General features: G+C 42.3%; 1 protein-coding gene across 1 annotated transcript in view; it reads right to left on the bottom strand.

Annotated features, from left to right (window-relative positions):
* Positions 1–362: 362 nt before the first annotated feature.
* The window catches only part of CSRP2 (cysteine and glycine rich protein 2), a 37842-nt gene continuing 16700 nt past the window's right edge, over positions 363–21504 (bottom strand). Inside the window, exons 2-6 of the mRNA XM_073620006.1 lie at positions 18638–18756; positions 13661–13829; positions 5797–5926; positions 3570–3663; positions 363–718 (exon numbers count right to left, since the gene is read on the bottom strand). Coding sequence (XP_073476107.1) covers positions 642–718; positions 3570–3663; positions 5797–5926; positions 13661–13829; positions 18638–18756 — 589 coding nt within the window. The 3' untranslated portion in view covers positions 363–641. The remainder of the gene's footprint in view (positions 719–3569; positions 3664–5796; positions 5927–13660; positions 13830–18637; positions 18757–21504) is intronic.

Genomic DNA, 21504 nt, shown 5'->3' with positions numbered 1-21504 from the left:
GGACTTTACAAAGAAGCATTAGTGTGGGAGACCACCACATTAATCATCAGACCACATGGCTTTAGACAGAAGTTTACAGATTGAAACAGACTGCAGTCTTGAGGCCACTGAGTCTAACAACTGAAAAGATCATCAATCTAATGCCTGAGGCATAAAATGGGATTGTGCCACCAATGCCAAGAGCCCTTAAATTGATATGATCCCCACACAGCTATAGTTTCCCTATGGTCACAGCAAATCATTCATCCTTATAGAAAACATTCCTTCAGTATACAGTCATGTCTGACAATTCAATATTTACCTTGCAACTGTTTTTTTTTTATTGTGCTTAGCCAATTCCATAACATACAATACAACTTCACTTATGTTTTTAATATATAGTTATTTAATAGAAAACACATTCTCATTAAGCACAGATTTGTTCTATTAGAAAGAAAATACAGGAACTATAAAAGTCAGATAATCCTCCAGTCAGAAAATGTTACAGTAAAACATACAAAGCACAGTTATCCTACTCCATTTTATGGAGTAGACATCACATGGACTTCACAGTGATTAGTATTAGCTTAGGACTATCACTCCGCTTAGTAACAAAGAGGGGTCACGGTCAGATGTTCTAGAATCATCCTTCTGTTTTCTCCTCACTGTGCATGTACAAGGGCACCGGCTCCTTGGCCATAGCCAAACCCTTTAGGTCCAAAATTCTTTGCATAGCAAGCTAGCAGAAAAAAAAAGGGAAAAAAATAATGTGATATAATTACTTTGGATAAACACTTTGTTTAAATATTTCACATATGTAGTCAAGAATACGGTACCCGTCACGTTTTAAAATCTATCCCACCATACACTCAGGAACTGAGGGTATGAATATGTTCACTAGAATCACAGATGCTTGGAACAGACAAACAAGTAATGAATCAATGGTAAATTCATTTAAAGGGGGAGAGGGAGAGGAAACAATATGGCCTTATGGAGTGAAAGCTTGACACTATGTGGATGTGGCAGAGGCTCGCACAGCCATGCGGTTTGTGAAATCTGACAGCAGGTGTGGGTAGAGAATCACTGTCACTGGAAAGGGGGGCATGCAGGGACAGGTGCTGGAGCATGTTAGACGTTACACCCTAAATGTGGTCATTTCTGCCATGGACCTGTTTATTCAGCGATATCTTTGTCAGGTTGCTTTAACTGAGGTTATCTGCAAATCAAAAAACTCATTCCTTTGATCTGCAGATGAATAAACAAAACAATACAAAAGTAACATTATGTTATTGGTATCTTTGTATATTGGTGTCTGGAGCAGTGTTGTTTATAAACAGTGATTCAGACCGATTTATTTTTTTTGTCAGCTGCCGACACCTTTTCTGAGTACACAGCAATCCTGTATTTAATTTAATTGATCAAAACCAACAGCCGGGCAGAGACACGGGACAAGCTCATGTGCTATGTACAATGATAAAAAAAATTGGGTGTGCCTAGCACGCCTAAAGTCTGGAACTAGTTAAAGCTAAAGTTTCGTTTTTTTGGTGGTTTTCTTGGGAATACAACACTGAGCACATTATATATGTGTGATGGTGTGTCTATCCCATTTCATGTAGGCAGCTGCTTCTGCTAAAAATCTTTCATTCAGTGCCTCCTTTGGAGCCACCAGATACAGTCCTGAGTGCCTGTGGCTGCTAAAAATCTTTTGTTAATTTCCTGTTTTAGAGCCATAAGATACTGTGCCAAGTGGCTGTCTTCTGGCACTTCGAAGGTTAACAGCAGCTGCTGCGATGAAGAAAGTTATACTTGCCCCCCTTCTGCCCTCTCCGCCAACTCCTACTATTATTGTCTCACCATGAATAACATTCTCTTAATGAAGGAGGACAACCCCTGCCCATTCACAGAAAGCAAAGTACTGTGGGACAATAAGAGGAGTTCTGTGAATGGCAGAGAAGACAGAAGGGGCCGGCAAACCGTGCAACTTTTCTCTGTAGCAGCTGCTTCTGTCAAGTATAAAGTGCCCCTGATCGTGGGAGTCACCCTATTTGTCCTCTTTACCGTTATCTTCAAAAGTGACAGGACATCCCAAGTTTTGGGTTGTCTCCAGGACAGCAATAGGGTTGAAATCTACTAATGGGGACACCAGTTCTGGTGACAACCTGGGATTCCTTCAGTTTGGAGGGATTACCTCTCGCTTCCGGTTTTGGCTATGAGAAAGGAGGTGAAGGGAAACCTTCCCAATGGAACAAAGATGGCAAATGCAAACATGATAGGGGTTATAATGTTCCCTTAGGGACCCGTACACATGATCAGAAAATCGTACGAAAAAATACTGCTTTTGAAGCGATCGTACGATAAATTGATCGTTAGTAAACAGCTTTCAAGAGCTGATAATGACAGCTCATCCGATATTATCCGATGGGACAAGCACAACATTTTTTTTCTCGTATGAGACCTGATCGTACGATTTTCATTTAACCAGTACAGTTGTAACCAATACGTTCGACAATACAAATCCACTACAACACATTACTTCTGAATTTTTATTCTGTCGTACGACAATTTTCGTAACTTTCGTAACGAAACTCTTTATTTTCAATATAGCATGCAAAAAAAAAAACAAAAAAAACAAAACAAAAACAAAACAGACAATTTGTCTGATAATCTCATTGTGTGTACCAGGCATTACTCTATCCAAAATGAAAAAAAAAAAAAAAAAAAAAAGTTTGCCTTTAATTCTACTTTAACAGCACTGGAAGAAAGTTTCTTAGGATATGACATTTCAGGAAGCACTGTATGAATGGGTTTAGTGCTGTATCTAAAAATAAATAATAATAAAAAAAAGCAAAACAGATAAAACCGTTTTTTTGAAGTATAGTCTAGGGATGCTGTATGTAATGAGAACCGTATTCACTGCAATAATCACAGTGAGTTGCACAAACTGACAACTAAAGATGGAGACTTAAACATAAAGATACAAAAGGTTCAGTTCCTGTAGAGTTTAGTAAATGTTTATTTGTGTAATTCTTGGAGACTGAAAAGTTATGAGTCTATTTTATGGGATTCTGGCCTTCATAAAAGAGCAGGAACAGCTGATAATACAAGTATTTTCACAATAGATGTGAAGGATGAATTTCTGTACTATATGTCCTGTGTATTTCGCACGTCTTCCAAGGAAGTTCCTTTTCTTTTAATACTCCTGGTTTTCCCCTGTCTAGAAGCATCCTGCTGTGTTTTATGTTGTAAATAGAACAGGAGGATACTTTTCAGGAAGCTGGAAATGTAAAGGCATGATATTTATTACATTTACCTCTAACTAGCATATATTTTGGCCTTCACTTTTATAAGCTGCAATGTGTTACCCTAATAAAACATTTTCCTTCACTAGAGCATGTATTTATTGTCTGCATATCAATAAATCAAAGCGACCATATTCTCCGGACACACATTTCCTGATATTGGCCATGGCCTGTCTTTACCTTGTTATTTTCCAATTTCCTGCATTTTCCAGCTGGCTCCCTTTCTATTTAAAGGCTACATCACATCAGGAACATTCTGGAATACACTAGGCAGTAGTTGTAGCTCCTTACCTTTGCAGTATATTTCTCCATCTTTTTCAGTCAGAGTGGTGGATTCCAGACTCTTGCCACACTTAGCACATCTGAAGCAGTTCTTATGCCAAGGCTGCAGAAAGAAGACCATGTTTATTACATTCAGGGGGCAGTTATAAACTGCATATTACTTGCCCCCACAACGCTGAAAACGCTCAGTAGATACCGCATGAAAAGGCATTAAAATCCATTCACAGAAGGAAATGAATAATTAAAATGCATGCAGAAATTAACCACTTGTCCACTGGCCACTTAAACCCCCTTCCTAACCAGGCCAATTTTCACCTTTCTGTGCTCTTACATGTTGAATGACAATTACTCAGTCATGCAACACTGCACCCATATGACATTTTTTGTCTTATTTTTCACACAAGTAGAGCTTTCTTTTGGTGGTATTTAATCACCACTGGGTTTTTTATGTTTTGCGCTAGAAGGCTACTTGCACACTGAAAGCGCCCGGCGCTAGCGGTAAGGCGCCACTAGTTTTAGTGGCATTTTACCATCATTTTAGCGGCGCTTTTAACCCCCGCTAGCGGTCAAATAAAGAGTTAAAAGCGCCCGTGTTGCAGCACTGCCGAAGCACTTCACAGGCGCTTCGGCAGTGCTGACCATTCTTGAATGTCCCGCAAGCGCACAGCCCCAGTGTGAAAGCACTCGGGCTTTCACACTGGGGTGGCATGGGAGGCGTTTTTCAGGGGCTTTACAGGTGCTATTTTTAGAGCTAAGACACCCGTAAAACGCCTTCAATTTGAAAGGGGGTCTAAAGGACATTTCTGCTATAAAAATGTGCAAATCAGTCATTTTTCTTCATAAATTTTGGCCAAAATGTATACTGCTACATATCCTTGGTAAAAATAACCCAAATCAGTGTATATTATGTGGTCTGTGCGAGGCTCGGTTCACACTAGGACGACTTGTCAAGCGACCTAGGTCGCCTGACAAGTAGCGTCCCGTTCAGTACAATGGAACCGTTCTAATCGGAGCGACACAAGTCACTCCGACTTAGAAAAAGGTTCCTGTACAACTTTGGGGGCGACTTGCATAGACTTCTATACAGAAGTCGTTTCGTAAGTCGCCCGGGCAGTCGTGTGCAGGTCGCCTCGGTGAGGCGACCTGCAAGTCGTGCCGCCTCTGGTGTGAACCGAGGCTGAAGGTTATAGAGTCTACAAGCTATGGTGCCAATCATTGAAAATTGTTCACACCTGATGTACTGACGGTCCACTTCATTTCTTGAGACACGAACAAGCCAGAAAAAGTACAAATATCCCCCAAATGACCCCTTTTCTGAAAGTAGACATTCCAAAGTATTTAGTAAGAGGCATGGCAAGTTTTTTGAAGTTGTAATTTTTTCCCCACAATTCTTTGCAAAATGAAAATTCTTTTTTTTCACAAATTGTCATATTAACAGGTTATTTCTCACACACAGCATATGCATACCCCAAAATACATTCTGCTACTCCTGAGTATGGCGATGCCACGTGTGAGACTTTTACACAGCCTGGCCACATACAAGAGGTCCAACATGCAGGGAGACATGGTTTTACATTTTTTTAAATAAAAGACTTGTCAAAACCAGTCAAATGTCTTTTTTTACCACTACACTTTTTTTTTGGTGAATGAGTAGGGGTAATATGTACTCATTCACCAAATGAGTACTCATTCACATTCACATGGGGGGCCGGGATCCAGTGTCCTCCTTGTTGAAAGGGGGCTTCCAGATTCTGATAAACCCCCCCCGCAGGTCCCAACAACCACCGGCCAGGTTTGTGGAGACAAGGTGCTTTGGGAAGGTGCTTTTCTGCCCCAAAAGGTCCCCCCTCATGTTGAGGTCATGTGGCTTGGTATGGTACGGGGTGGGGGGGGGGGAGAGCGGTCACTCGACCTCTTCCTTTCATGACCTGCCGGGCTGCATGCTCGGATAAGGGCCTGGTATGTATTTTGGGGGGGACCCCCATGCCTTTTTTTTGCGTGGGGTTCCTCTCAAAATCCATACCAGAAGCTCCATGGCTAACATGGAGTACCAGAGCTGCAATAGCCACTCAATGTTGTGGTAGCAAGAGTCTGCCATTGGAATTTTTAGATCTGTACACACACACACACACACACACACACACACACACATCATAGGGCCAGTTTAGGCAAGAGTGAATTAACCTACCAAACACTTGAGATTAGTCTGATAAACTAATTTGCAATCTAATTTTACCTTCCCGGCTCCCATTATTTTCTCAGCAGCATAGACCGATTCACCACATCTAGGACACTTTTCAGCCCCTCCAAACTTCTGCGCAAACTTTGATGGATTTGAATTGGTACTTGGACGTGCATGTTGTGTTCTGTAATGCAACATACATAAAGCCTGTGTGATCTTGCAGATACATTTTAGAGAAATAAATACCAGAGCATAGCAAATTTTTCATTAGAAACCATTCATTTACAACTGTAAATGGGTTTATGCTTTCAATATTTATTATTAAATCATAAGGTACAGTTAAAATAGTCTAGTGTGGCACTTTGTTTTGTAAATCCAGCTTGCTGTAACTTTCATGCAATATTTCTCATGCATCTTGCATAGGGCAGAAACACATAGCTATAAATGCACCCCAAGTATAAACCTATAAAGATAGGTTAGGATAGGGGTGAACTTGATAAGAATGGGAAAACGGATAAACAAAGCTGTTTAGTTAATGCTTTTATTTAGTAACCCATGCTGTGCACAAATCAGGTCTCGTTCCCAACTGCAAAAAAAGTCCATCTATATTGCTAATACCTGCAACTGGGATCACAGGTGTTCCAATCATTGGCAGCTGCTAAGCCTGTACATTTGAATCATAGGCTGAAAGGAGCAAGGGGCTGCAAGAATGTATCACACACATCCAGTGGTTACCTACTACTAGAGACAGATGTCTGCTCCTGTGGTCTATAAAATATCCAGCCAGTGTCTTGTACGATTAAGATATAAAATTTAGGCATACCCTCGGTTAGGCTTATTCTCCCTGATTAAAATGGTTCTCCTTCTGGCCAATTTTACATTGCTATATATTCTGTAAAGCACATGAGTATTCACACGCTCATGAATCCTATAACCTAAAATGTTTGGCACTTTTTTGTGCCTGGGGAGCCTCATTATTGCGTACAGTTTCCCATACAAGTGAATGGCTGGACATGGCCAGCTGCTTGTAAATAGACATTCTGTACTACAAGACTTGAAAATTGTAAACGTCCCATGTGCATGAGGCTGTATAAAACAGATAAGAGGAATTTTGACTAACCTGTAAATTACATATCTTGGAGTACAGGACACAGGCATGTATTTATCGATCTATATGGGTTGCAGGCTTGTACCTTCATGTCATTTTACAACTTTCAAGGGCATGCCCACTGGGTGCTTTCCCTATAACCCTACCCCCCCCAATGAATGCTCAGTTTTGTAGCAAGCAATGCAGAGTACCAAGGAATGAAGGGAGGGTGGCCTGTATCCTATACCGTACTCCAAGATATGGAATTTACAGGCAAGTCAAAATTCGGTCTACCTTAAAAATTGTACAGTACAGGACAAAGTATTTATAGACCCTAGGACATCCCCGAGCAATGAATGAGATGAGTGGGCAACAAGTAGGCAAACAGAACTGTGCCAACAGGCCCAACAAGGGTCCATAATACCCCCAACTTCAGAGTGCTGTTGCAATAACCTTGAGGCCAAAAGCGGCAACTTTGAAAATTATGAACAAAGAACCAGGTAGTGGCCTTACACAGCAGGGCTACAGATGCCTGGTGCCAAAATACCCAGAAAACCCCCAATGATCTGGTGGAATAGTGCAAGAGGAGATTTGTCCTTGACAGTAAGTTTGCAACCATATTTCTTATCCATATCACGATGATGGACTTTGAAGCAGGGTGTCCCTTGCGAGGTCCTGAGGGCAGGACAAAGAATTTGTCCTGAGGGCTGTCTGATCTGAGTTGTATTTTTACAGTGGACTAATTGCTCTATGATCAGTCAATGAAAAAAGATTTAATTAAATGCTTTGGAGCAGGAGCATAAGGATAATAGGGCTTTCCTCAATGAGGTGAAAGACTGATACCACCTTTGGATGAAAAAATGGTCTTGGGCAACCTTGACTTTGTGAAGTATGAGGAACAGCCCCTTACAAGAGAGCTGCCAACTCAAACAAGTCTGACAAGCATGACAACAACCAAAAAGGAGGACCTCTTTTGCAATATAGCCCAAGTGAATATCCTTGATGGTTTCTGCAGCGCAGAAAGAACCAAGTTGAGACCCTATGGTAGCACAGGGTTCTGCAATGGGGGCTTAATGCGTAATATCTAGAAGAATCTCCCCCCCCCCCCCCCTTTCTTTTTTACTTACACACAAGGGAGACCGAAAGCAGAGGTCTTAGAATAGAATAGGCTGAAACCAGTCCTTAAAATTTGCCTAAAGCCAAGTTCTGGTCAAGACCTGATCATAGGAAGGCCAAAATGCAAAGCACAGAGTAATCTCTGGGATTAAAGTGCCCATGTTCACATTAGGGGAAAAAAAAGAAAAAAAAAAAAAAAAAAGTGTTTTTTGGATGCAATCATAGATCTTCCTGGAAGAGGCTTTTCTTTCTTTAAGCGAGGTAGGAATGACATACTCAGAGATCGCTCTATCTTTTAAGACCTGGGCTTTAACAGCCATGCTGTTAAAGCCAGTCTGAAAAGCAGGATGAACTAGGCATACTTTATGAACTGGTCAAGTGAAGCCACAGACAAGACGTCTTCCTTGAACAGGCACGCGTGTGAGGTGTCTTTTGCTGGTGGCTTTATCATATGTGAACGGAGATTAGAGCCATTCTGGAAATTTGTCTCAGAACATGTTTTAGGGCATCCACACAAAAAAGAAGCCGCACAGAAGGCAATTGCTGTAATTTCTCTATTAAACTACAATCCTGCAAAACAGGGTTAGGTTGGTTGTTCACTGCTCTAGTCCAATTGGCTGCAGTTTGACATACTGAATTTGCAGCGAGAGTTGCAGCGCTGGGCCTGCCAAAGTAAAGAGAACCTTTAAGAGTGTCACAAACTTTCAATCTGCAGACTCTTTGAAGAAAGGAACATCTTCAATAGGTACAGCTAGATAATTAAGATGGAGAAGGCTAGATCAACTACAGGAACAGACCATTGCTTAGTAAACTTTTAGTCCACAGGATAGAGCACGGCAAAGATTTTGGGAGGAGTAGAAATACTTTTTGGAGTGGTCCATTTGTCACAGGATGACAAACTGTTCACAAACTGGGAATGTAAAAGTTTTACAGGTCTCTTCTACCCAACAGGGAATGGCAAGATGGAGGAGAATCAAGTGGCACAGTGCAAAGGCTTTTGTGGATGACAGCAGTGAGCTTTTCCACATTAGCAAACATTTTGCGTGAAGCTTCCTCTTCAATTATATGAAAAATCTTCCACAACTTCCTCCAATACTGCCTCAATGTCCTATTTATTCTCTTCTGTGTCTGCCTCATCTAGGGCAGGCATATTGGGATCTGAGAAACAGGAGGAGTAGGAGAAGAGGCATGGTGTTTTAAAGCCAATATTTGTCCATGAAATAGTAACAGATGCTGATATTTTTGCTTCTATCAAGTAGGCTGCTTGTTGCGTGCCTGAAATATAGCTAGAATTGGATGCAGAGACCAGTGTTCTTGTTGGTTCCTGCTCCGGTGCAAGGGACGCATAGTCACTGAGATCGAGTGTTGGAGGTTTTCGAGTGAATGTTTGCCTGTGGTTTAGCAATGGCACTCTTTCACCCCATCTCTACCATAGCTACACGTGAGGGTATTCCCCAGGGGTTACTCATGGAGTAGGGTATGAAATACAGATCAAGTGTGTTCAGAAGGTGAACACAGGAACCCGGGTGTAGACTGTTCTGTAACAAATAACTGTGGCGAAATGGCGAGAGGAAGCACATGAGTAACATATAAGGGCTTTGGGTGGAAGTGGTGGTAAAATGTGCGGCTTGTGGCATAACGCCATGCCTGGTCATCCACCTCAGACCAAGCTCTGAGCGATTACGTTTTAGTAGCAAATATGAAAAGTTTACACTGTAGTGAATACAATTCAAATATAGTGTCAGCAGTATTTTACAGTACGGTCAGAAGACTACATGGTGACACTCACTTTACCAAAGTTGCACCAATCTGGATACAATGCTTCTAATTGTGGCATTAGAAGACAGTGAGGAGTTAACTGAAGAATCCAAGAATAAAATAAAGCAAACTAAAACTAGTTAGGATAAAAATGATTTCTCCATGAAGAAGACAAAGTCAATCAATCATATTTGGTCAATAGCACAAGACTGAGAATTCATGCAATGGGGAAGGGTTAGAGAGGGACGTGCCCTAAACCCTTTTCTCAAACTGAACTTTCATCTGCTTGGCCTCCATGTGATTGTCACAACAAAGTAAACTGGATAGAAGACCCTTTGTTTTGGCATCAACATCAATTTTCTTTAGATCAAGAGTTTAATTTGCTTAGCGTGAAATACCTTTGTTACCAATGCTGGGATCATTCTATAGGTATACATGTCTGTGGTGTGTCTGTTCTGCATCTCTAGTAAAATCAATGTTTCATGTACAGAACCAAAATAATAATAATAAATATACATACAATTTTAAGGTCAACAATTTTGCTTCCAATCATAAAAATCTTGAAACATGGAACCCAATTCCTCAGAATCAACAAAGGTTATATATACACACACACATCTTTGAGAGAATGCATTGGCATCCCGCCTTTGTCAGAAGTTCATCTAGCGACAATTTGTCAACCTGAACCATCAAAGTGATTGTGAAGGAATATTATTGTGTCTATAAAAAAAAAAAAAAAAGGAAGGAGGATCTATCCATTTGAATATATATCTATATCTATATCTCTATATCTATATCTCTATATCTATATCTCTATATCTATATCTCTATATCACAAAAGCGAGTACACCCCTCACATTTTTATAAATATTTTATTATATCTTTTCATGCAACAACACTGAAGAAATGACACTTTGCTACAAAGTAGTGAGTGTACAGCTTGTATAATAGAGGTGCGCATGTTCACTGGTCTCACGATTTGATTAAGATTATATTTTCGATTCGATTTGATTCCGCAATGCATCACGATTACCAATGAGCTCCCACTTCCGCTTGGGCCACCTAGGCAGCTCTTCCTCCCTGCAATCTTCTGGGACACATCACAGGTCCCAAAAGATTGCCTGGCTATGCAGGACAGCGCAGTGACACATGCGCACCCGGCTGTGAAGCTGCAAGCTGTCACAGCTGGATGCCCACAGTAGTATTTCCAGCACTGTGGACAGGCGGGGGAGAGAATGGAGGTTTACGGTGTGGCCACGTCGCTGGATTGTGGGACAGGCGAGTGTCTTTTTATTAAAAGTCAGAAGATACACTTTTTTTGCTGCTGACTTTTCATAAAACAAAAACTTTACTGGAACTCTGCTTTGAATTAAAAATAACCTCACTCCCTTAAAAAGTGCACTAATCTGGTACACTACAGGGTACAGGCATACACACACACACACACACACACACACCTCTGCTGGGAGGTTAGGAGGGATTACAATCCACAGCTGACAAACAGCCCTGTGAAGTTCCCTGTACTGTCTCTGTGCTGACAGTTCCCTGGATTTCCTGTTTACACCTTCCAGCACACTAGGAGTTAACACAGTGGAATGTGCAAACGGGGAAGTCAGGGAACTGTTAGCACAGAGCATGGACCACAAGACAATCTAAAAGGTGTCCTGTGTCCCCTCCTGAGTGGTCATCACATTCAGGAAGATATAACACCATTCCTCCAGTCTATTTCTCCTCCATACAGCCCATTCCCCTGCAGTGACAATGACATTACTCATCACAGGTGACACATCAGATTCCACTACATGCCTGGACTCCCCCCTGTGTCCCCGGATAACAGCGCCCCCCTTCCCCCCTCTGTACTCACATGCTGCTCTGCCCGTGCTGGTGGCCATTCTGCATGCCCGGCTGCCCTTGTAATCCTACTCGGGCGATAGAGCTGTAATCCTATACAGGATCATTGGAGGGAACTTGGACTTACTTAAAGAAATGTGTCACTGCTGTTCCTCTGACCATGGCAGCCTGTAATGAGAAGGGCGATCTGCCTGCTCACCATCCCCCCCAATCTCCATTCCAGCCGTTGGTGTTCTCACGTCTCATCTGACGTCAGCAGAGAATTCTCAGCCCCGCCCACTGACTGTAGCTATCAGATCAGAAGAGAGGCAGACGGGGCTGACATCAGGAGAGACGTGAGAGGAGAGAGGCGGGTCGGGCAGTCACATGAGCAGCATGTACTCTGTACACAGACTGAGAGATGACGTAACGGCCATACGCTCAGAGCGCTCTCCCGGGAGGGGCGGGGCAAAATGACCTCACCCAGAAATAGTTTTTCCAAGTCATATGCATCGATGCCGCATCGGGGACACCCGAATCACGATGCATTGATTACCATATTTATCGGTGTATAACAAGCACTTTTTTCCCCTTAAAATCAGGGGAAAATCGCGGGTGCGTGTTATACGCCAATCCCCCGGCGATTGTGAGCCTTTTGGTGGCTCTCGGCCATTCTCGGCGGCTCTCGGCCGCTCTCGCAGTCCCGCGTGAGCCACCGAAAGCGGCCGAGAGCCGCCCAGAATGGTCGAAAGCCGTCAGGAGAGGCCGAGAGCTGCCGAGGATGGCCTGGGAGCGCCCGAGAACGGCGGCGCCATTTTTAAAAGCCATTGCAAACGACACAGGGCAAGGCAGATGGACACTGACAAGGCTGCAATGAGGGACACGGCTGCAATCAGGGACAAGGCACAGATGGACACTGACATGGCTGCAATGGGGGACAAGGCTGAAATGGGGGACAATGCTACAGATGGACACTGATAAGGCTGCAGATGGACACTGATGAGGCTGCATCGATGGGCACTTAAATGTAAGTTTTTTTTCTTAAACTACCCTCCTAAAAGTTTTTTCCTTAAAAATCCCTCCTAAACTTGGGGTGCGTGTTATACGCCGATAAATACGGTAATTTCAGCACCCCTATTGTATAACAGTGTAAATTTGCTGTCCCCTCAAAACAACTCAAACACACAGCCTTTAATGTCTAAATTGCTGGCAACAAAAGTGAGTACACCCCTAAGTGAAAATTTCCAAATTGGGCCCAATTAGCCTTTTCCCTCCCCAGTGTCATGTGACTCATTAGTGTTACAAGGTCTCACTCTCTCATACTTGTCACTGGAAGTTCAATATGGCACCTCAAGGCAAAGAAGTCTGAGGATCTGAAAAAAAAGAATTGTTGCTCTTCATAAAGATGGCCTAGGCTATAAGAAGATTGCCAAGACCCTGAAACTGAGCTTCAGCTTGGTGGCCAAGACCATACAGCGGTTTAACAGGACAGGTTCCACTGGGAACAGGCCTCGCCATGGTCGACCAAAGAAGTTGAGTGCATGTGCTTAGCGTCATATCCAGAGGATGTCTTTGGGAAATAGACTACGAGAGCCTCGGGTCTCCTGCACGTTGCTGGATCGAGATCGGGCTTAGGCAAGCATTGAGAATGCTGAGGTGGGAGCTGCACAATGAAGGTTTTCTACCTTCATGCATGAAGGTAAAAAACCTTCAGCCTTTACAACCACTAAGTAATTAACTGAAGAATTTAGGATTAGCTGGATTTTCCATCCACACGCCATACATGTGAATGATCTCCTGAGCGCAGACTATCGGCCCTGGACACAGACGGTCACGTATGCCTTACGCAACAGTATTTTTCCTGCAGTATTTTGCTACTGTGGGGGTCACAAAACTCCTTACTTATATTCACTGAATGTGCGCCATTATCTTTTACACATAATGTAATGATTGTTTGCTTATGGTTCGTGTTTTGCATAACTTTTTCTAGTGCTGGAATCTGTCCATTTGCTTCAGTATACTGCTGGCCTTAACTCCTGGACATGTGAATACAAAGCTTTGTCACATTATACAATAGATAGCTGTGGAGGAGCAGGTCAGGAAGGAATATTAAGTAATTATGCTTACTCTTCTGGTTTAATGCCCAGTCTCTCTCCTCGGTCCATGTTCAGGGTGCCTGCGCCTTGTCCATAGCCATAGCCTTTGGGTCCATATTTTTTCCCATAGCAGGATCGGCAGTAAATCTCATCATCATGAATAGCCACTGTTGTGCTATCCAGGTTTTTTCTGCATACCACTAGAAACAAAGTAGATAAATATTAATTGCATAAAGCCACAGTATTGTTAACAGTAGATGAAAAAACAAAACACACACACTTGTGAGGGTTTCCCATTCAGTTTAGACTGCAACACTGGTTTTCCATCAACCAATAGACATATGAGAGCAGATCAGTCAGAAAATTGCATATATTGCATGATCTCTTCATGAAAAAAAAAAAAAAAAAAAAAAAAAAAAAAAAAGGGGAAGAGCAACTCACAGATATTAATGTTTATGACATAGTTGTTTTTAATAGTTCTTTTAAGCTTGCGAATCCTATGTATTTTTTTTAAGACAGCTGTGCTTGATGAATTTCATTTTATATTTAATGGTTTTATATCTTGTGTATTATTTCAGATAGATGTAGAAGGTATAAGTAAAGTATATGCACCAACCATGATGTAACATCTGATAATTCCAAAAACGAACCTATTATTACACATTACTTACCATCTTTATTCTTCATTTCTATGCATGTGTCCATGTGTGTATGTATGCAGTCATATGTACATACTGTATATATGTATGTTATCTATGGTGTTCAAAGATTGTAATGCCCTGTACACACAATCGGACATTGATCGGACATTCCGTCAACAAAATCCATGGATTTTTTCCGACAGATGTTGGCTCAAACTTGTCTTGCATACACACGGTCACACAAAGTTGTCGGAAAATTTGATCGTTCTGAACGCGGGGACGTAAAACACGTACGTCCGGACTATAAACGGGGCTGTAGCCAATAGCTTTCGTCAATTTATTCTGAGCATGCGTGGCACTTTGTGCGTCGGATTTGTGTACACACGATCGGAATTTAACCGATCGGATTTTGTTGTCGGAAAATTTTATAACCTGCTCTCAAACTTTGTGTGTCGGAAATTCCTATGGAAAATGTGTGATGGAGCCTACACACGGTCGGAATTTCCGACAACAAGGTCCTATCACACATTTTCCATCAGAAAATCCTATCGTGTGTACAGGGCATTAGTCTTATGATTTTATCAGTCCCATTTAAAATATAGGGTGTTCAACCCCCCTCTTACACCAGGAGGTGGGCCACGGACCTGGGAAGAGAACTCTCCTTGGCTGACTGGAAAAAGTCATTCCACTTCACGCACAAATCCTCTACCCTCTTGTTATACACAGGAGAAGAACTTTAAACTTCTATCCATATAGTACAAGGAACCTCAATCACTCCATAAAATCTTCCCCTCTGTCCCTACGTCATGTTGGAGATGTGGCGACACAGAAGGAAGGAAGTTATCTCCACATTTGGTGGAAGTGTACTGCCATACAACCCCACTGGTCTCAGGTTTTCACCATATACAGTAGTCTATATGATCGCCAACAAAACCTACACCAGAGATTGTCTATGCTATATCGTCTATGCTCCCGGGCTCCATAACTTCTCAAAAACGTACTCTATTATGCTTTTTCCTGTCAGACAACTTATACCCCTTTTTTGGAAATCCACTACCTCCCCTCCCCTGTCCTCCTGGGTCTCAGTGGTCAACGATATTATGCGTATGGAAGAGATGATAGCCTTGGATAATGATACCATCGATAAATTTAAAACTCTCTGGCTCATTTGGATCAAATACTCTACCTCTGATTCCCTGAAAGCCCTACTGACTCCCCACAGCTAAGCTGAGCACACCTTATGCTCCTGACCCCCCCGATTTGTTGCACCAAGACCTGCTGATCCCCCTTTATCCTCCCTTTTCCCCTACTACACCCCAACCCTCCCTTTCCCAACCTCACAATCTCCCTCCCCCCTCTATCCTTTTCATTTCCTTCTCCCCCCAATTCTATGTTGTGATTCGCAATATACTGCGGGCTGAGCCTACACTTTTTAGCAAAGGGTCGCACCCCTTTATTCAACCGGTCCGTAGCCTAGAGAATACCAAAAATATCAAACCTATAAACGTATTGCTTCCTATACTGAACATCCAGCTATAATGTTTATGTTGTTTTATTCTGTTAAACACAATAAAAACATATTTGACTCTAAAATATATTGTGTTTTGTTGTAGCCCTGATGAAGGAAGAGTTTCTGACCCCAAAACACGTTGGCTGTCTTAGTACAAAACTAATAAATGCATTTGGACTCCTATCCTTTGGTCTGGCACGCCTTCCATTTGTGCATGTTTTTTCTGGTAACCTGCTGGGGTACCCACTGGAGGGTAGTCTTGTTTGTTGTGAGCAACCAAACCTGAGCCAGTGAGCTCTTCAAATGTTTTGCAATCTCACCACTTTGCATGAACCTCTTTTTTCTTTATTGTTTTCTGATCAGTTGTCTGCAAAGGCCAACAATTGTGCCCCAGGTTAAAAATGTGGGTGCATCCCTTAATGCCAAAGACGACTTGTCTGCAGGTTTGGGGGATTTGTTTGAACTGGGCCTCTGGCTAGGCTCTGTTCTTGGAAGTTGAACCTAGGGAGCAACAACAGTAACTCTTCTTGGCTTCATAGGAATTTCCCCTAGGTTACGGCCCAGGCTTCTTTAGCTGAAGAAAAGTAGTATATGTATTCTTACCCCCTGTATGGCCCGTTTCACACAGGATTTAGCTTGTGTAAGAGCAGAGTGAATAGCAAGATTTCATGTAACTTTCAGCAAGCTTTTGCAGAGCTTTCTGCAAACTTCCACCAACTTTAAAGTGCTCTTCAGTTTGTGTCTGAAAATGTTCTACACAGATGTTAACAGGAGTGCTGGTTGTCACTTTAAACAAGCTGCTAGTAGGTACCAGCAGGCTCCCGATAAGTCTCAAGTAGTACTAAAGCCTGTTAGCAGCTTACTTAAAGTGAAAATCAGCACTCCTGTTAGGATCTGTGTTCAATATTTACAAACTGAAGCTAAATTGTACTTTAAAAGCTTCAAAGCAGCTTGCTGAAAGCTCTGCAAAAGCTTGCCATTCACACTGCTCTTATACAAGCACGGACCCAACATCTTTTATGAGGGTGTCTCAATCAGCTCCAAAATGAGTTGCTCACATTTGGGGCATGCACAGCAGATTCTGATTGCATTGCTGCTCAACTGACCTTTTTAACCAAACCCTTCTATGCATAATCACGGATATATTTTTTGATTTAACCAATTCCAGTCTTCCGACAGCCTATAAATGGCAGATAGGAAGCAGTGCCGATACGGGTTAACATTCTTGTACGTCAGCCAACATCGGCATGGACCCAGAAACCTAGTGATCTGTGTGTCCCCCCCACCCCACCCCACGACACAGCAGATCACATTACCACTGTGTCCAGTTGATTACATGATTTTTTACCATGTGATTGCTGTTTCCAATCACACGGTACGCAATTGAAACAAAGTAACATCGGTTCGCTCTTTCACACAGATCACTGTGAGAGTAGAGCAAACCGATACTGCAGCCTGTGCATGTATTGCTGCCTGTCACACTGCATGTACACTCAGACTGCAGTGCCAGCCTACCCCAGTGTCCCAGATCACTGCCCTCAGTGTCAGAACAATTAATAATGCAACCAGCCCCTGTCACCTGTCCCAGTGTCACCAGTGCTCATGCCATACACCACATCAGCCATACACTCACAACATGAGACCTCCCATTCGCCATACCAGTGCCCTGATCACTGCCATACCAGCACCCTGATCACCGCCATATCAGTGCCAGTGTCCCTAATTGTTTCCACTGTCCTGATTCTCCAGGGCCTCCAAATATGTAATAGTCAGGAAATTAGATGCGTAAATTTATGCCCCTAGAACACCTTAATCGCTTCCTGTCCAGCAATGTACCAGTACCAGCGATGCCGCTAAAAAGCCGCTTGAAGCCCATTAGGGAAATGACCGGCAGCATCTGGCTCCGACACACCGTGAGGAACGAATGTTGTTCCCCCGCTGTGTGATGTCAGAAACTTCTTGTGTCTTTGTGGACATCTTCCTGCCCCTCCTTAAACAATGTATGCCATCCAAAAACACTTATTTTCTTCATGAAATGTTTAAGCCTATTTATTGTAACAGAGCTAAAGCTTCACTAAGACTTTTGCCAATTTTCACACAAAATTCATTAACAGAGCCAAACTGTCACATAAAAAGGCTATATTGTAGAGCTTAGCCAAGGGTATGGCAAGCAATGTGGCACTACCCTGGCTGGTGCAATGTCTTCTTCCAGTGCTCGATTAGGCTGTGACAAGGCTGAGTGATATTAGAGGTGGCCTGATCAAGCATTAGTAAAGGTGTACACACACACAGTTCCACAAATATTTAATACACATTACAGCCATAATTACAAATTTACAGAGCACCATGCTTTTCTAAAATGAGACCACAGCCTGTTCAAACCATTGGAATGAAACTTTAGATAGAGCCTTGCCAGAAAGGAGGATGGGTCACAGCTCTGACTCCAACAGTTGTAAGTTGTGCGTTTGTGTTTGCGTAAATTTCAACCATTGGAGTTCTGTATGGAGGTTCCTTTCGGAAGGAGGTGGGGCACAATTCTTAATCCCATGTACATAGAGGGTAGCAGAATGGCTAAGAGGTGAGCACTCTTGTTTCATAGCCCTGCGTCTTGGATTTGCCTCCCACTATATCCATAGAGTTTGTATGGGTTTCCTTGGGGTGCTACTGGTAGGTTAACTGGCTTTAACGTGCTTTAGAGAAACTTACGTACAAGCTTCTTCTGGGACATGGACATAGCTTAAAAGGCGCTGTTATAGAAACAGTGTAATATATAAAAGGAGTACAATAAATACTATATAAAAAGAGTGAATGTTGCACCTTTGTTTGTGATTTAAGTTAAACACATCTGGAAACTTACTGCAAAGGAAGCAGCACTTATGAAAGCTCTTTCCATCACACTGCACCTCTTCAGCATGGTAAACCGTCCTTCCACATGCACCGCACTTGTTTCCACCTCCCCAGTTAGGCATGTTGTAGCTAGAAAATAAACAGATGCATCAGTAGCAGAAGCAACAAAAAGGTATGCACTAGATCCACCCTATCAATCAATCTGTAAAAGCAGAATTATACAACACATTCCTTTGTGGAAAAATTCAGTAAATCTTTCCCAACAGCCAATGAAAAGAATTAGTGGTAAACAGAGACAAACGTGGTGCTGAAATCATTGGATTGATTTTAATCCACATCTGCTTCTTATTTTATAAAGCACATATTCCTGCTCCATCACAGGTTTCCACCTGTAACAGTTCAAAAAGCCATTCAGATATTTAGCTGGTTATGTCTACTGTGTAGACAGATAACTCTATGCCAGTTTTGCAATTCAATACATGCCTATATGCTGCTAATAGCAAATTGTTACATCATATAATGGTTAGATTTTTATAGACCACAACATTTGAGCATTCTGCCTAAACAAATTACTGTAACTATCAAAGAAATAGAGCCATATTAACGGTTAAAAGTATGGCCCAGCCAGTCTTGATGTTTTCAGAGGATTGCTAGTCAGCAAAAATTGGAGACCTTCCTTTTTTTTTTTTTTTTTTAACTGCTGGTAAGCAATACAGCCAACTCACCAATTCACATCCTGCCTTCTGACCTTACAATGATGGAAACGGACTGCTTTAATGAGGCCATCAGTATGCACAGTGAAAGTCATCAAAACCAAATTTGCTCCCAGTTCTGCCCCTGTACAGGGGATTACAGGAAGCCAGTATAAGGCTTGGTTCACATCTATGCATGTCCAGTTGGTGTGTTGCATGTTTTTTGTAATATTTTGTGTTTTTTCATCTGCATTTTAACGGGTTTTTAATGCATTTTTGTTTTGTTTTATCAAGCTATGTGATGATGTTGATAGGAGGAACTGTCTGTTATGCAGGAAAAACATGTCAAATGCAAGTATATGCATTTTTGTGCAAATCCATTGAAGTGTAGGGAGCTAACAATGCACTGCGCTGTGTGTAAAAAAAAATTCCCGGCACCTTTTTAAATGCAGGAAACTGCATATACTGTATATGAATGAGCCCCAAAGGAAATAAGGTTAAATGGAGTATAAGTGCATTTCTGCAAATGCACTAAAAAACACATCACTGTGAATGTAGCCTGAAAGACAGATACAAGCTATATTTAAACCGCCTAATCTACATAGAAAAAAAAAAAAAGACCTGCTACAGGTATGCACCTAGATGGTGGTCTGTGTCTGCCTGTATACATTTGCAGCAGCCTTCAAAACCCTACTGTAAAAACATAATCCCAGTTGGTACTGGCAAGCAGAGCCTGAGGTAGTGCTGACGTTTTCAACAAAATCTGGCCATAGATGATCAAAATTCCTGTACTGGAACAATGCTGAACCAGCTGAATTTCGATCCATTTACAGTATGGGTAGGCTGATTGTACAGACAGCCGGTTAGTAAATCTTCACTTGATCAGTGCCGCCCACTATTGCTGTCAGTGCTATTGAATGCATTCTGGTGGTGGGGAAGCCACTCCACTGTCAGAAAACAATAGCACCGCAGAAAGGATTCCCCCATCCAGAGTGTGGATGCGAGAATCTATTCATTTTCTTTCGTCCAACGTGCTGGCTTGCCCAAGACTCACCCTGCAATCCTAATGACCAGTGGTGGCTGGTGCTCAATAATTTCGGGGACACCCTCGCAGGAGACGGACAGCCTTGTTACATTAATTACAATTGGAGGCAGATGTTCTGCCTGGGATGACTCTGATTTCCCCTCCCCTCCCTCCAAGTCGGGGAGTGCTGGATGGCTGAGCCATCCCTGGAGTCACAGTGGTGGCTGGTGGGTCGGTCACTCTCCCCCTGCTTCTCCTGTGGCCGCGTGTCTCCTCCCACCTCCCCCTTGGCCAATAAGATCACTTCTCCTTTTGGCCAATCTGGCAACGGGTCTCATGACCTGCTTCCTGATTGGCTGGGAGGAGAATCAGTGTGACAACAGCGAATGTTCATTCGCTATTGTCACATAACTGGGTGGGCTCAGGCGCAGTGTTCTGCGCCCCAAGCCCCCCCTTTTTTGAAGCCTATTAGAGCCCCTGGCTGTAATCCGGTGCTAAAAAAACAAACAAAAAAAAACAAAAACACAAAAACAAACAAACATACACAAAACCCAACCCCCCCCCCCCCCCCCATTCGAATCCACGCTGGCGTCCTGCATGTAGATCAAGGGGCCGGACACAGGGGTGGGGGGCAGCATCCGTAACGGATGGACACTTGCTTATAGGAATGTGCAGAAGACAGGAAGAGGCAGGAAAACTTCAGAACGATCAGAAAGTGTTGGACCTTTGCTTGTCAGAACAGCCCATCGCACCAGGTATAGTCATGTGAATAATCAAGTGCACCCAATGGAAAATGTTGACTTTTTTCCCAACATATTTGAACAAACATTAAAAAACTCTATTCAAATGGTACCTACAGATAAAAGGTGCCCTTGAACAAAATGACCAAATTTACATGCAGTATTTATTCTCATAACAGAGAACCTCCCTGGAGAGTATACAGGCGGAATGGGTCCCATTTAAATCAGAAAGATTTTACCCATTAACCTGCATGAAAGGGGTGCCAGAAATTTTATAATATATTAGATAGATATAGATATATATATATATATATATATATATATATATATATATATATATATATATATATATATCTATATCTATATCTATATCTATATCTATATCTATATCTATATCTATATCTATATCTATATCTATATC

This window comes from Aquarana catesbeiana, linkage group LG03, assembly GCF_042186555.1.
Source record: "Aquarana catesbeiana isolate 2022-GZ linkage group LG03, ASM4218655v1, whole genome shotgun sequence".
Classification (NCBI taxonomy): Eukaryota; Metazoa; Chordata; class Amphibia; order Anura; family Ranidae; genus Aquarana; species Aquarana catesbeiana.
Note: the sequence above shows the minus strand (reverse complement) of the source record. Positions and strands in the feature narration are given on the sequence as shown.